This window comes from Mauremys reevesii, linkage group 9, assembly GCF_016161935.1.
Source record: "Mauremys reevesii isolate NIE-2019 linkage group 9, ASM1616193v1, whole genome shotgun sequence".
NCBI lineage: Eukaryota > Metazoa > Chordata > Testudines > Geoemydidae > Mauremys > Mauremys reevesii.
In genome coordinates, this window is record NC_052631.1 from 56,361,524 (window position 1) to 56,376,140 (window position 14,617).

At 47.3% G+C, this 14,617-nt stretch overlaps 1 protein-coding gene across 3 annotated transcripts in view; it reads right to left on the bottom strand.

Annotated features, from left to right (window-relative positions):
- The window catches only part of KLHL30 (kelch like family member 30), a 36,235-nt gene extending 21,840 nt beyond the window's left edge, over positions 1 to 14,395 (bottom strand). For 2 of the 3 annotated variants that reach the window (XM_039489985.1, XM_039489983.1), the window contains exons 1-3: positions 14,270 to 14,395; positions 11,597 to 12,430; positions 4,062 to 4,221 (exon numbers count right to left, since the gene is read on the bottom strand). In XM_039489985.1, coding sequence (XP_039345919.1) covers positions 4,062 to 4,221; positions 11,597 to 12,418 — 982 coding nt within the window. In that variant the 5' untranslated portion in view covers positions 12,419 to 12,430; positions 14,270 to 14,395. Of the gene's footprint in view, positions 1 to 4,061; positions 4,222 to 11,596; positions 12,434 to 14,269 lie in introns of all 3 variants that reach the window. The other variant, XM_039489984.1, reaches the window with a different exon arrangement.
- Positions 14,396 to 14,617: the final 222 nt, after the last annotated feature.

The following is a 14,617-nucleotide window of genomic DNA, read 5'->3' on the forward strand; positions in this document are numbered from 1 at the left end:
TTCGTTTAGATATTGTGCCATGCCTAGCTTATCCTTGATCTCCACTCCGTTTACAGTTTTAAGCGGTCCCACTTCTTCTTTCTTGGTTTTCTTCCCATTTATATGGCTAAAAAACCTTTTACTATTGGTTTTAATTCCCTTCGCAAGGTCCATCTCTACCCGGCTTTTGGCTTTTCTCACTGCATCCCTACACCCCCTGACCTCATTAAGGTAGGTTTCTTTGCTGATCCCTCCCATCTTCCACTCCCTGTACGCTTTCTGTTTTTTCTTAATCACCCCTCTGAGACACTTGCTCATCCAGCTCGGTCTAAAACTGCTACCGACCAACCGTTTTCCCTTTCTCAGGATACAGGCCTCTGACAGCTCCTGCAACTTCAACCTGAAATAATCCCAGGCGTCTTCCACCTTTAGATCCCTAAATATGTTAGTCCAATCCACTTCCCTAATTAGTCACCTTAATTTTGTAAAGTTAGCCCTTTTGAAATCGTAAACCTTAGTCTCAGATGCAATTGTGTTTATCCTTCCATTTATTTTGAACCGAATTAGCTCATGATCACTCGAGCCAAGGTTGTCCCCTACAACCATTTCTTCAACAAGGTCCTCACTACTCACCAAAAACAAATCTAAAATGGCATCCCCCCTGGTCGGTTCAGCAACTACTTGATGAAGGAATTCATCAGCTATCATGTCTAGGAAAAGCTGAGCCCTATTATTATTACTAGCATTTGTTCCCCAATCTATATCCGGGAAGTTAAAGTCTCCCATGATCATACAGTTCCTATTAGTATTTACCTCCTTAAAAACATTAAAGAGTTCTCTATCCATATCCAGGCTAGATCCCGGCGGTCTATAGCACACCCCAATCACTCCCAGGAGGGCTCTAGTAGTTTTCTTCCTAAATGTGACCCCAAACAACAAAGACTGTATTATCCCATTATTTTTTATTTATTTATTTAGTTTTTACCTATAATTTTATACACACATACTCCCCCACCTTTTACCTTTGTTTTTTCTTTCCTAAACAGCACAGCATACCTCCATACCCCTGTACTCAGTCGTGACTACCCATGTTTTGGTTATTCCTACGATATCCGGTTTCAACTCTCGGACCAGGAGCTCCAATTCCTCCATTTTGTTACCTAGGCTTCTCGCATTGGTGAACAAACATCCTAATTTTTGCTGTTTGGCTTCTCTCACCTTTGTTACCCAATTTGGTAGGGACACAGTACCATCCCTGAGCATTCCCCTTCAGCCACAGCTTGCCTTTGCTCCATCAGCTGCTCAAACCCCCTTCTAAACTCTACCAGGGTTTCTACCTGCATCTCTAGACCTTGGATCTTTTCTTCCAGCAGGTCTATTAGGCGGCACTTCATGCATACATACCTCTGTTCCGGCACCCCTGCTAGGACCATGTACATACCGCAGCTGCTGCATGCAATCATCCTCGTTGTATCCTCTGCTGCTTGGCTCATGGCTGCTGTTGTCTCTGCCTCTATCAGCATTCTCACCTGGGGAACACAGCACCGCGCCCCCTGCCCCTTCCGCCTCCCCCTGTAATCTCCCACTCAAACTCCCCTGTTAGCAGCCCTGGTCGCCGGCTCCTGTGCCGCTGCTCGCAGCTGTGTCGCTGCCTGGCTGGGCGGCCGCTTTTATAGGCCCCTCCTCAGCCTAGCTCCGCCCCCTACTCAGGGCTCGGCTGCCCGCTCAGCAGTCTGCCCCTACGGATAGATACAAGCACTACAAAGAGTGCTAGTTCAGCGTCTGGTTCTCAGTCCTGCCACATATATTTTATACAAACAATACTAGCTGGCATTTCAAAGGGGGGTTGGCAACATCCCCACCTAACAGACAGGAAACTGAAGAGGTGCCAACATTTTCAACGGTAGCCCCTGAATTTAGGCCTCTCTGTTTAAAACTATAGGGCCTAAGTGAGCCAGTGCCAGAGCTGGGAAGAGAAGGCAGGTCTCCTGATTTCTGGTCCTTCGTCCTCTCTAGGGGACCACACACCATCAGCAGCCCCTCACCCCCCCCCCCAACTTCACCAAGGCACGGTTAGCTGTGTGAGTTCATCCTCTTGATCCTACTCAATGGCTTTGGACAGGTGACACACAGAGGCTAAGAGGAGACCAGAACACATAGCAACTGGCAGAAATTTCTCTCTCCCAAGGGGAAAAGCTTATGAGAGAAAGACTGCACATCTATTGCATCACACGCTTTGCCCACAAAACTTTTAGGGTCAAATCCAGAGCTCCATCTTCTTAGCGCTAATCCAGCAGCGCACAGGGGATGGAGAGTGGTTCGAACAGGGCAGCTGGGGAATCCCCAGCATGCATGTACTCACTGCCTCACCCCTTCCGGTGTAAGACCTCCAGTAGACAACTGGAACTCTGCTCCAATACTGCAGTTATTCAGCAAGCTGCACCACTGAAGTCCTGCCTGAACTGGATGTAACCCTGGGTGTAGCAAACAGGCATGGCCTCCCTCGGAGATTGACAGTGAGGGAGGGCCAGACGCCCCCCGGTGGGCAGAACCAGGAAGGTCATGCTCACCATGCCAGAAGCACAGGGGTGGGATAGGCACAGGAGGTATAAAAGGTGGGGCCCTGTAGCTCAGTTGGGTAGCAGCTGCCATAGGAGATGGATGTGCTTTCCCCACTGCCGAGGATGTCAGTTACCCTGAGGACTTGCCCAAGCTACCAGAGCTGCCAGACCCAGTTGTTGGTGTTACTAGGCATGACTCTAGGTAACTCAGGAGGGTGGAAAACCATAAGTGTCAATGAAGCCTTCCTGTACTAGGCCTGAATGAACTAAAGTCACTCCATGTCTGACCAAAGCCTTTCCATGTTTGAACTTTAATCGACCTAACAAGCTAGCAACAGAGAATGGAATGTGTAACAGCTAGTTATCAGGTGCAACCCCACTCACACCAGTACTAGGAAATAATAATGAGGCCTGTATGCCTCTGGCTAAGGGGCAAAATAACAGATCAAAAGAAATAAAACAAGATAACGGTTCAAAGAAGAGTTACTAATGAGCTAGGCTGGTTCCCGCCAAGTATGACTTAACTGCTTAATGTAATTGCTATTGCAAAGTGTATCTGCTACATGGGAATGAAAGGTAGGGGGAGTGGAGGGGGGGATAGAAGAGGCTTAGTTAAAGTTATGTATAAAAAAGAGAAAAGCTGCTTGTAGCTGGGTGCTTGATCTGAGACAAGTCTGTCTCCTGGCACCGCTTTGAGATCTCAAATAAACTTTGTCTGCTTCTCCACCTTGGTGTGTTTATTGGAGCGAAGCACACCGGGCAACAAACCGCTGTTGCTGTCCTCGGGCATTCTGTGTCGGCAACACAGCCAATGCTGAAGAGCTGCTGGGATTGCCTCTGGCAGTATACCCTGAGGAGATGGAGGATGTACAGGTACACCTTGAGAGGAGGGTAGGAAGGAGCCCAGGGATAGCTGACTGTAGTCTGGCTGCAAGAGCATCTAAAACATGGTCAGTGTGTTGTAGTGGGATTCCCTGTGACCCAGTGGCAGACGGCTCTGCCACTGTTAGGGCCCTGGGCTGGGATGCAGTGGGGTCAGGTGGGCCTGCATCCCCCTATCCCTGGCAGTACTCCCCCTCTTCAGGCCAAGAGACCTGTGCTTGTCTATCTCTTCCCAGAGCATTGTACCTGGGTGCCTGACCCCTTGCTGGAGCCCCCTAGACTGTGTTGGGCACTCACCCTTGCCTGAGGTCTAGAACCCAAGACTGTGTTTGGTACCCTGCCCATATGAGGGCCTAGGTTCCCTGACTATACCCTGTCTTAGGGTTGGGCTTTAGGTCGTTTGATGCCCTGCCCTGCCTGAGGGCTTGGGCCACAGAACCCACTCACTGCTTAACCCTACTGGAGGGCTTGAGCACCAAGACTGCTAACATCCCCATTATCTTAGATTGTCCTTAATGGGGTATGACAGCAAAGGAGTGTGGCCTCCCTCGGAGATTGATTGTGCAGAAAGGCCACACACGCCTACATTGGGCCTGGCCGGAACCTCAGCTAGGAACAGGCTTGCTTTTGCTTGCTTACTGGTCTTGGGATTGTAAAAGGTGAAGTTCCGGGAGACTGGCAACTCCACATCTTCCGCTTCATTCTCTTCCAGAGCTCGACCCGCGACCACCACCAGCACTTCCTCCAGCTTCTGTGGAAGGGCAAGCAGGCTCTTCTGGACAAAGGACCTGTTTTCCACCTTATAGAAGATAAAAGAAACATGTCACCAGACTCAGCAGCTAGCTCCTGCCCCTCATTCTCCTGGACAGGAGTTCTAGAATGGCAGTAGGTCTGCTCTGGTGGTGGGTGGAGAGCCATGGGGCTTCCTCTCTGGCTCTAGAGACTGCTGCTCCTTCTGCAGGAGGCTGTCTGCAGACTCATGGTGCTGTATCACTTACATGCAAGGGCACATTCTTAAGCTTTCCTTGGCCACCAGAAGGGCTACAAACCTTCTGTGTTAAATGCAAGCTGAGATTCCGATGTCATGTGCCAGGGCACATGCCTATGAGTTTATCCAGCCATGGTGCAATGGTTGTTTTGGAAATGTGAATGCTGCCAGCCCAAAATCAGCTATGTTATTGAAAATGGGATGGGGGCATAGGGGGAAGAGAGCAAAGCCTGCTGAGCAGGGAGTTGAGGGGACCCATCCACTGCAACCTCAGCTTGGGCCAGCATTCCCTGCTGCCTCCTCTCTGCTTGACATGCTCCTTCATCACCGAGGCTGCTACCTTTGCCATTATCTGGGCAGAAAATCACTCTGTCTCTCTTCTTTATCCCTGTGTGGACTGACCGTGCTGCTGCTGCTCCCAGGGCTCATAGTGCAGACTGTAAAAACAACAAGGAGTCCTTGTGGCACCTTAGACTAACAAATTTATTTGGGCTTAAGCTTTCATGGGCTAAAACTCACTTCATCAGATGCATGGAGTGGAAAATACAGAGGCAGGTATAAATACACAGCACATGAAAAGATGGGAGTTGCCTTACCAAGTTGGGGGTCAGTGCTAACAAACCAATTCAATTAAGGTGGAACTGGGCTATTCTCAACAGTTGACAAGAAGGGGTGGATATCAAGGGAAGAAAAATCACTTTTGTAATGCTAAAGAGTTCAATGTAATCAAAGTGGCTCATTTCAAACAGTTGACAAGAAGATGTGAGTATCAGCAGGGGAAATTTAGTTTTTGTAGTGACTCCTCCACTCCCAGTCTTTATTCAGGCCTAATTTTATGGTGTCCCATTTGTAAATTAATTCCAGTTCTGCAGTTTCTAGGAGTCTGGTTTTGAAGCTTTTTTGTTGAAGAATTACCATTTTTAAGTCTGTTATTGAGTGTCCAGGGAAATTGAAGTGTTCTCTTACTAGTTTTTGAATGTTATAATTCTTGATGTCAGATCTGTGTCCATGTATTCTTTTGCGTAAAGACTGTCCGGTTTGGCCAATGTACATGGCAGAGGGGCATAATAATGGCATATATCACATTGGTAGATGTGCAGGTGAACGAGCCCCCGATGATGTGGCTGATGTGGTTAGGACCTATGATGGTGTCCCTTGAATAGAATTTAATTGAATTGGCTCGTTAGCACTGACCTCCCACTTGGTAAGGCAACTCCCATCTTTTCATGTGCTGTGTATTTATACCTGCCTCTGTATTTCCCACTCCATGCATCTGATGAAGTGGGTTTTAGCCCACAAAAGCTAATGCCCAAATACATTTGTTAGTCTCTAAGGTGCCACAAGGATTCCTTGTTGTTTTTGCTGATACAGACTAACACGGCTGCCCCTCTGAAACCAGGGCAGACTGTGTGTTGCACTGCTGCTGTGCATCCTCCCACTAACAATATCTAACCAGGCTATACTGCTTGGTTATTGCCTATGAACCACTGCACCTGCCTGCCCAGCAGCTACAGCTCTGGAGCCCTGTGCTGAGCTGAGCTAGCCATGGTGGCTGGCACAGGTGTCTCCCATCCTTTCCCATTCACTGGGAGCATTGGGGGGGGGGTTCTGTGCATATTTATCCATTGAAAGCAGATGCTTTTCCTGCCCCAAAAGTCCTGTGTCTTCCTGACCCTCACCACCACTGCACTCCTCATAAAGAGAACATCAGCGTCAAATTACTGTCTACTAGCCATCAAAGGAAACTCTTTCAGGGTGGATTTGATTGATTTAAATCACTAGTCAGGAAGACTTGATTTAATCATGGATTTCTACATAAAAGTGCATTCTTGTTGGTTGTTATAACCTTAATACATATTCTTCACAACTCAGATGTAGGTTTCATTTTTAGAAGATACACACATTTTTAAAGTGATTTATTTTGAAAAGTGTTCAGATTAGTTTTATAGCTATATCAGAAAATGAATGGTTGTTTGGTTATTTCATTTACCAAAGGTAATTGAAGCAGATATTTATGAAGTCATTGGGAGGCATGAACTCATTCATATTTGGAGGATTTTCTTGCCATGCTGCATTAGGAGGAGAACATCACCAGACACATTTTAAATTGTTTGTTTTAACTAAAACAATAACATTATGTATTCTGGATTTTTTTTCTTCAACAGCCAACATATAATTTAACACAACAAGCATATGAATTTTTTTTAATTTAAACATTTATGTTTTTTTTAAATCAGGTTTGTTTTTGTTACAATTGTTTTTAACTAAAATAGTTAAATGAAATATATTTTAAGAAAACAAATTAAATCGACAGTCAGCCAGCTCAACATGAGAAACTTAAAATATTGGCTTCTGCAGCTAACTCAGTCGTCTTCACTTTCATTTTCCTGTTTGTTTATAATCTAGAAAAGAAAAACAAGCTTTCCTGATTTTTCAGGTCCCAAATGATTTCTCAATTTGGAATGAATTAGTCCAAAGGAAGAAAATATTCCTTCTACACCTGCAGAAGAAGCTAATGCTATTAAAAGTGAGATTATCACTTCAAAAGTCTCTGAATCCAAATGCTTAAGTCACTGGTATGACTTTCTTTAAAACATCATCAGCAAACATATATTTCTTGACTGGTTCACCATTAGCTCTGAAGTTCATTATAGTTGGCATTATGGAGAGATGATTGCTGGATGTCCATGTCATAGCCAACTCCTCTTTTTCAGCAGTTAATGTTTGACCCTGGTACCAAGTATTGAGAATATTTGCAAGAAAATGAGCTGGAGATAGTGCTTGTCCCATTCATTTTTTTAATGCTTGTAATTTAACTCTGTCATTGCATATTTCTCTTTTTTAAGATCTCACTCAGTTCCTTCCAAATGTCAACAGCATCAGCAATAAAACAGCTATTTCCCTGCATTTTGTTCAAGGCTACAGAAATAGGCTTCAGGGTACTCAGCATCTGTTCAACATTTCTCTTAAGCCCAATGTTGAGAACTTTGGCTGTGACAGTGCCATCTAGTTTTTCATGATTTTGTTCACAAACTGTCATCAGATTAGACCAGTTATTGATATAGTGCTCAAAACAATCCACTACTGAGTTCCATCACACTTCTTGTGGGAGAGTTCGCTTGGTTCCTCCCACTTTTTTCAGAGCAGCTGCTGCAAAGTGGTTGTTACAGAAGTATTTTGCCATTTCAGCATTAGCCTTTATTTCTGGAACACTGCAGTCTTTGGCTAGGAGGTGCATCAAATGAGCACTGCAACTGCATGTTTATTAGCTTTGGGACTCTCTTCATTCTCTTCTAAATAATTTCTTCTCATCTTGGATACCTCCTGAAGTCCCTTCCAAGCTGATATTCTATGACAGAGCTCGGCAACCTTTGGCACGCGGCTTGCCAGGGTAAGCACCCTGGTGGGCCAGGCCGGTTTGTTTACCTGCCGCGTCCGCAAGTTCGGCTGATCACAGCTCCCACTGGCTGCGGTTCGCTGCTACAGGCCAATGGGGGCGGCGGGAAGTGGTGGCCAGCACATCCCTCGGCCTGCGCTGCTTTCCACAGCCCCCATTGGCCTGAGACGGGCGCACCATGGCCAGTTGGGGCCGTGATCGACCAAACCTGCGGATGCTTACCCTGGAGAGCCGCGTGCCAAAGGTTGCTGATCCCTGTTCTATGATTTGCAGCATTGTCTGACCAAGCTGCATATTAGACATTTTAAATTTATTTTCTTTCAGTTTGTGATAGCTTTTACTACTACTTCTTGTAAGTATTCTGCTGTCTGTGCATTTCCTGATGTATCAATTGTTTCTGTAAGGATGACATTCCCTTCTGTTGTCACACAAGCACATACAACAGGATCATTGTGGACATTGCTCCACCCATCAAGATTCAGGTTAATAATTTCACCCTCTAGACCTTTTGCACACTGCTCAATTTCTCTTTCATACACTTTATCCAGCAATTTGCCTGCGACGTCTGCTCTGTTGGGTGGAACTGTATTATCCTGGTCTTAATGACTGTTAATGTAGTGTAGGTTCTCAGTCATATGGAAAGGAGAGTTTGTTGCATAAACAAACCGGGCAAGTTTTTCATAAATTACCTCTTTTTGTAATCTACTGGTTCTTATCACAAATTTATCTACCGTATATTCCGGCGTATAAGACGACTTTCTATATTAAAAAACAACCCCCAAAAATCGGGGGTCATCTTATACGCGGGGTATAAATAAATCCCAGCGGGCGGCTGGGATTTAAAAGGCTCTGTGCTCCCCGCCGCAGCGGGCAGCCCAGAGCCCTCTGACTCCCGGCCGCGGCTGGGATTTAAAAGGCTCTGGGCTCCCCGCCGCAGCGGGCAGCCCAGAGCCCTCTGATTCCCGGCCGCGGCTGGGATTTAAAAGGCTCTGGGCTCCCCGCCACAGCGGACAGCCCAGAGCCCTCTGACTCCCGGCCGCGGCTGGGATTTAAAAGGTTCTGGGCTCCCCGCCTCGGAAGCGGGGGTCATCTTATAGGGCGAATATAGGCCAAAACCTATATTTTAACTGTAAAATTAGGGGGTCGTCTTATACGCCCTGTCGCCTTATACACCGGAAAATACGGTATGTTTTTTTCTGGATGATGGAGATTTTTTTTTCTTTTTACTACAGTATATCGCCTGTAGCATGACAGTATATACTGTCGTACGATGTGACATACATGATGTGACTTATCTGCCAGTGATAGTGTTTCACTCTGAAACTATAGAAAATGATAGTGATCTTGAAGCTGGATAGTCTTCAGAATCCTGTAAGTCAATGCAGTTAGTTAATTATTATTACCATACTGCTCATTTAGTATTACTCACTGCATTCACTGAAACTCAGTACTACTTTAAAGGTGAAATTGTAAAAGGAAGATCTGCCTATTTCAGCTATTTGTTTTTTTATCACAACTGCATCTAAAATGATAGTACCATAAGTACCAAACATAAGAATTCAAGAATAGTCCAGAAAGAAGGCAGGCAGTCCTTAAGAAAGAAGTATGAAATAAAAAAATTGACCAACCTGAAGATCCTGCACGTTCAGACATGTTCCTTTCATCTTCACTGCAGCTTCCTCCTGAGAAGGAGCACTTCTCATGATGTTGTTTCATTTAGGCAACCAGGCCCTGCATTTCTTTGTTGCACTGTTTGCATTTTGCACACATGCCTGTCTTACCCACATGTAGAGGCACTTCATTAAAATATTCCCAAACTTGGTCTCTTTTATGACCTGCTGCCATTATAGGTTTTCCCTTCTAGTGAGAGAATGGTATGATAGATCTCAAATCAATGAAGGCTACACTCGGACTTCTGGAATGTGCTGCTCAAACAGTTTCACTTTTGTTTCTACTGCCTGTCCCTCCCTTCTCATGTTTATCTCCAGACTTTGTCTCCTTGTCCAGATCTGTTCCGCCCCCAACAAGTGTTCCTTCTCATAACACAAGAACTAGGGGTCACCAAATGAAATTAATAGGCAGCAGGTTTAAAACAAATAAAAGGAAGTATTTCTTCACACAATACACAATCAACCTGTGGAACTCCTTGCTAGAGGATGTTGTGAAGGTCAAGACCATAACAGGGTTCAAAAAAGAACTAGATAAATTCATGGAGGATAGGTCCATCAATGGCTACTAGCTGTCGGAAGACAGGATACTGGGCTAGATGGACCTTTGGTCTGACCCAATAGGGCTGTTCTTATGTGTAAATCATCATAGCTCTCTCTGTTTGTACCTGCATCCTGAGATGTGGTGAGTGAGGTGCATTTCAGAAAGCAAACCAATAAGTAAAGGTCGCTCTGTTCATTTGTTTGGAATAAAGCAAGAATAAATGAGTTATGGAAATTAGTGGTGGAAGAACAACTTTCCCCCTCTCTCCAAGAACTCAGACTCATTGGTTTGGTTCAGATTAGCACCCAAGAATCATAGAATCATAGAATCATAGAATTCAAGATCAGAAGGGACCATTATGATCATCTAGTCTGACCTCCTGCAAGATGCAGGCACCATAAGCCGATCCACCCACTCCTGAACTAATTCACTCCCTTGACTCTGCTGTTGAATGCTCCAAATCATGATTTAAAGACTTCATGTAGCAGATAATCCACCAGCAAGCGACCCCTGCCCCATGCTTCGGAGGAAGGCGAAAAACCTCCAGGGCTACTGCCAATCTACCCTGGAGGAAAATTCCTTCCCAACCCCAGAATCTCTGTGCTTGTTCAAAGTTATGCCAACTAATTCCGTGGTCTGGGAATCTTGTGAACACACAGTATCTGTGCAAGCATTTTGGCCTGGCCTGGTTTCAGTTGGGTTGGAAATACCCACCTTATAAGCCTTTCCTGTGGTGTTTATGCCTCTAGGCTCTACCAAAATGTGGTGCTGATGCATGTGAAAATGAAGATACAATTAAACTATCACAGCCTTCCAAGAGCTGGAGGGGTGAGCTCAAACTTCAGGAGGAGGTTTGGGTTGGTTATTTGACCTGACTTGTCTCCTCAATTTGTCTGTTCACCAATTACACATTTTAGATATAGTTCCTTAAAGGCTTTGGCTAGACAGGAAAGTGTTTCTGGTATAAACTAAGGGGTAAATTTAAACTGATATAGCTATCCCAGTACATCTCTCCTCCTACCCCACCACCCCTGGGCAGACACTCTCATTCCAGGACAAGAGGAGCCTTTATTCCATTAAACTTGGACAGGAGGTTAAACTAAACCAAAAAAGGCCACTCATGTACCAGACTAGGAGTGTCTACACAGCGGGCTATAGCAGTGCGACTATAGCTGGTAGACCCTTCCCAGGCAGAGAAGCTAGGAGTGGTTGTGCTCACTGAGAGAGAGGATCGGGTAAAGCTCCTGCAGAGCCTACAGTGGATTTCTGCACTGAGCTGGAAGAGGCTTGACTACAGAGATGATTTGGGGTGGCTCTGGGCCTGCACTCGATTCCTGTGCCTAGCTGACTCTGGGGAAAGCCCCACTTCCCACTGCTGGCCTTTGGGGCATCTCCCTCAGCATTTCTATAGCACCTTTTGAACCACATTCACCATTGAAGTGGAAAGGTAGTCTGACCTGGACTCTCACATCTAGGAATCTGATTGGACACTGATGCAGATCATTTCCCACTGGCAACCTCCCTCCAGGACAGAAGCTCCATCTAGACAGGGCCATTCTGATACCTTACAGCACTGACCGTGCTTCGGTAGCTGGAGATGACGGCTTTGCAAGCTTCCGAATCTTGGATCAGCGGCTCCAATGAGAGTAGGTTCTGCAGGTACTGGTCTGGTAGTGAAGCCAGGTGCACCAGGTGTAGGAGCTCTGGCAGGTGCTTGGCTCTAGATGCTTCTTCGTACCTCACCCACCTAAGCATAGCCTCAGCTAGGCTCTGTTCTTCCTGTACCTGCAGCAGGTCATTGGACAAGTAGACTACCAGCCTCTCCTTGGATAGCTGGAGAAACTCCTCCTGGTGCGATACAGCCTCAAAGTTCTCCTGCAGGAAAGCCCAGGCCTTTGAGGACACTTCCGGGCAGCCATGGTTCTCCCCAAACTCACAGATGCCCAGGCAGTTGGTTGCATCCATCTGCTGTCTCAGGTAGCGGCTGCAGACTTTCTGGATGGTGGGGAAGTGGAGCTGGTTGGAGGTCCGGATTAGTGCCTCCACATTCCCCTGGTTGATGGTGATCTTTCCTGTATAAGCAAAGTCGATCAGAGTCTCCATGACAACAGGATCCACCTCTTTGATCTCCACATGGGCTGAGATGCTCTCAATAAAGTCACCAGTGAACATGGCATTGAAGTAGTGGCTGCAGAGGGCCAGGATGCTGCGGTGGCAGGGGAACTCATGCCCACCCACAAGCAGCGTGACGTCGGAGAGCTTCGGATTGGAGCGCAGGCTCCGCAGGCCTTCCAGGATGGCCTGAGGGTGGGATGGGAGGGAGAAATCGAAGTCATCAACGTTCCTCACCATGGTGCTATCCTCTGATAAAGCCCACTCCTGCTCTTGGGGCTCTAACATGGAAACTCCAGCCTGCTTAGCAAGCAATGAAAGAGGGGAATGAATAATTAGCTGGTTGCCCTGGAAGGGAAGGTCAGTAGCAACGCTCTCCTCCAGCAACAATGTGTGTTCATAAAGGCTGAGTCTCCCAAACAACTTAAAGGCACAAGCAGGGTTGATGATGAGTGCTTCTGTGACTTGTGTGTCAATGCACTCATCTCACCCCCACCCCGCATGAATCACATGTCTCCAGAGATTCCAGGCTCATAGGTGTATACCAGAGCACTTCCCCTTGCTGGACTAAGTGCCTCTCTCCTGCAGCCCCTCTCTTCACTGACTGTCCCCTGTTGGGAACCAATTTCTGGCTCCTCTTAGAAAGAGGAGAGAATCTGATTGAATGAAACATATTTTCATTGGCCTATGTGGCTTTTCCCCCAGGCTGCCCCTCCCAGTAAACATCCGCAAAACTAACCCATTGTCCTCCTCCAAAACCTGTCTTAAACCTCTCCTTTGCCATGAAGCTTACAAGAACCCTGACAGTGTTTAGGCTGCTGGTGTTCTGAGACCACCACCTAGCCTGATGACTGGTAGCCTCATTGTTTCCTTGTATTCTCCTCCCGCTCCCATTTGTCTTTCTGTATCCAGATGCTGTCACTCATCTTATATTAAGGGTATATCTAAACTACAGCAGTGTAGCGATGGCACTGCAGGTCTGATGCTGTAGCGCCATGGTGTAGATGCTTCCTACATTAACAGAAGAGGGTTTTCCAGTGATGGCGTTAGTCCACCTCTCCGAGAGGCAGTAGCTAGGTCACGGGAAGAATCCCTCCAACGTACTCTGGAGAGAGGGGCTGAGGGGGAGAGCTGTGTGGCAGCTCCCCATGTGCTGGGTAAAGTAATAATTATTCCATCCACCTAGCTGCATCTACAACAGAGGTGAAGTCCATCCTACCTCTGTCTCACCAGGAGTGGAATTCATCACAGCCCTGAGCTGGAGCAGGGTCAACCTAAGTTTTAGGTGTAGATCTATCCTTACACCACAGGGACGGTTTGTTCTCTGTTCATGCAGCACCTGGCATGCTGGACACCTGGCCCATGACTGGGGCTCCCATGTGCTACGCTAATAAAACAACCAATGGGCATGACAATGATACAAACACATAGGATGAGACAGTCCTATCCTGAAGAGCTGCCAGTCTAACCAGACAGAGAAAATAGGGGCACAAAGAGGTGCAATGATTAGTCCAGGGTCCCACAATCAGTCTGTAGCAAAGCCAGGAAGACTTTCCTGACACCCAGGCCAGTCCCCTTGCCACTGGCCATTGACTACAATGATGCTACCCCAAATTTCACCATCTGAGGATCTGGCCTAATATGAGCTTCTCCTCCCAGAATCGCCTGTTTTCCTCCTCTCTCCCTCTAGCCTTGTTATAGCTCCAAATCCCACAAAGCGTTTGCATGCTCCTCCAGAGAGCACATGGTGAGAGTGAGGGAGCATGCTCTGGCTGCAGGCTACCTGGATTTACCAGGGTACCGTGGGGACAGATGGCCTGGGGGGCTCTGAAGCCTGCACACCATTCCTGACACACTCTGGAGAGAAGGGTTGGTGGGGAGGGCTGAAGGGTGACTCCCCTGGTGCTGCATGGCGACAGCAGCAGTTTGGGGGCCCACTCTGAAAGGCTCCCTGCAGTACAAGCACTGAAGAGGGCTGGCACCCACCAAACAAAGGAGCTGTTATTAACTGGGGCTTTTCTCTATGTGCAGCACTGTGAGCCTAGGCACCAGCCGGTACTGTGCCCTCACTGCATGCTGTGCCCTTCATCCAGCACCTTCCCACGCTGGCACAGGCCAGTGCTGGCAGCCCCAGCTTACCTCGCAGCTGCCTCCGAAATGCCTCTGTCCAGCCGATCGATTGACTGGCCTGTTCGATCAGCGGCGCTAGGCCAGCCTGGGGAGAGCAGGGTGCAGCCAGATTCCCAGCCGTGGGAGCTCAGCACTCAGGAGGGGCACAGCTTAGGGACAGCCTGGCTGGAGACCAGGGGCGTTATTTTTAGACAGCAGCCTGTCTGTGGGGTGGGGGAGGTGAGAAGTTCTTTGACAGTTACTGTCTCCAGGCCACCTGCTCTTAAAGCAACCTGCCAGGAGAGAAAGGCAGGGGGCCAGGAAGGAGGCAGAGGTGGGGCTGTGTAAGCCGGGCTTTGCTGGCCTTTGGAAGGCAGC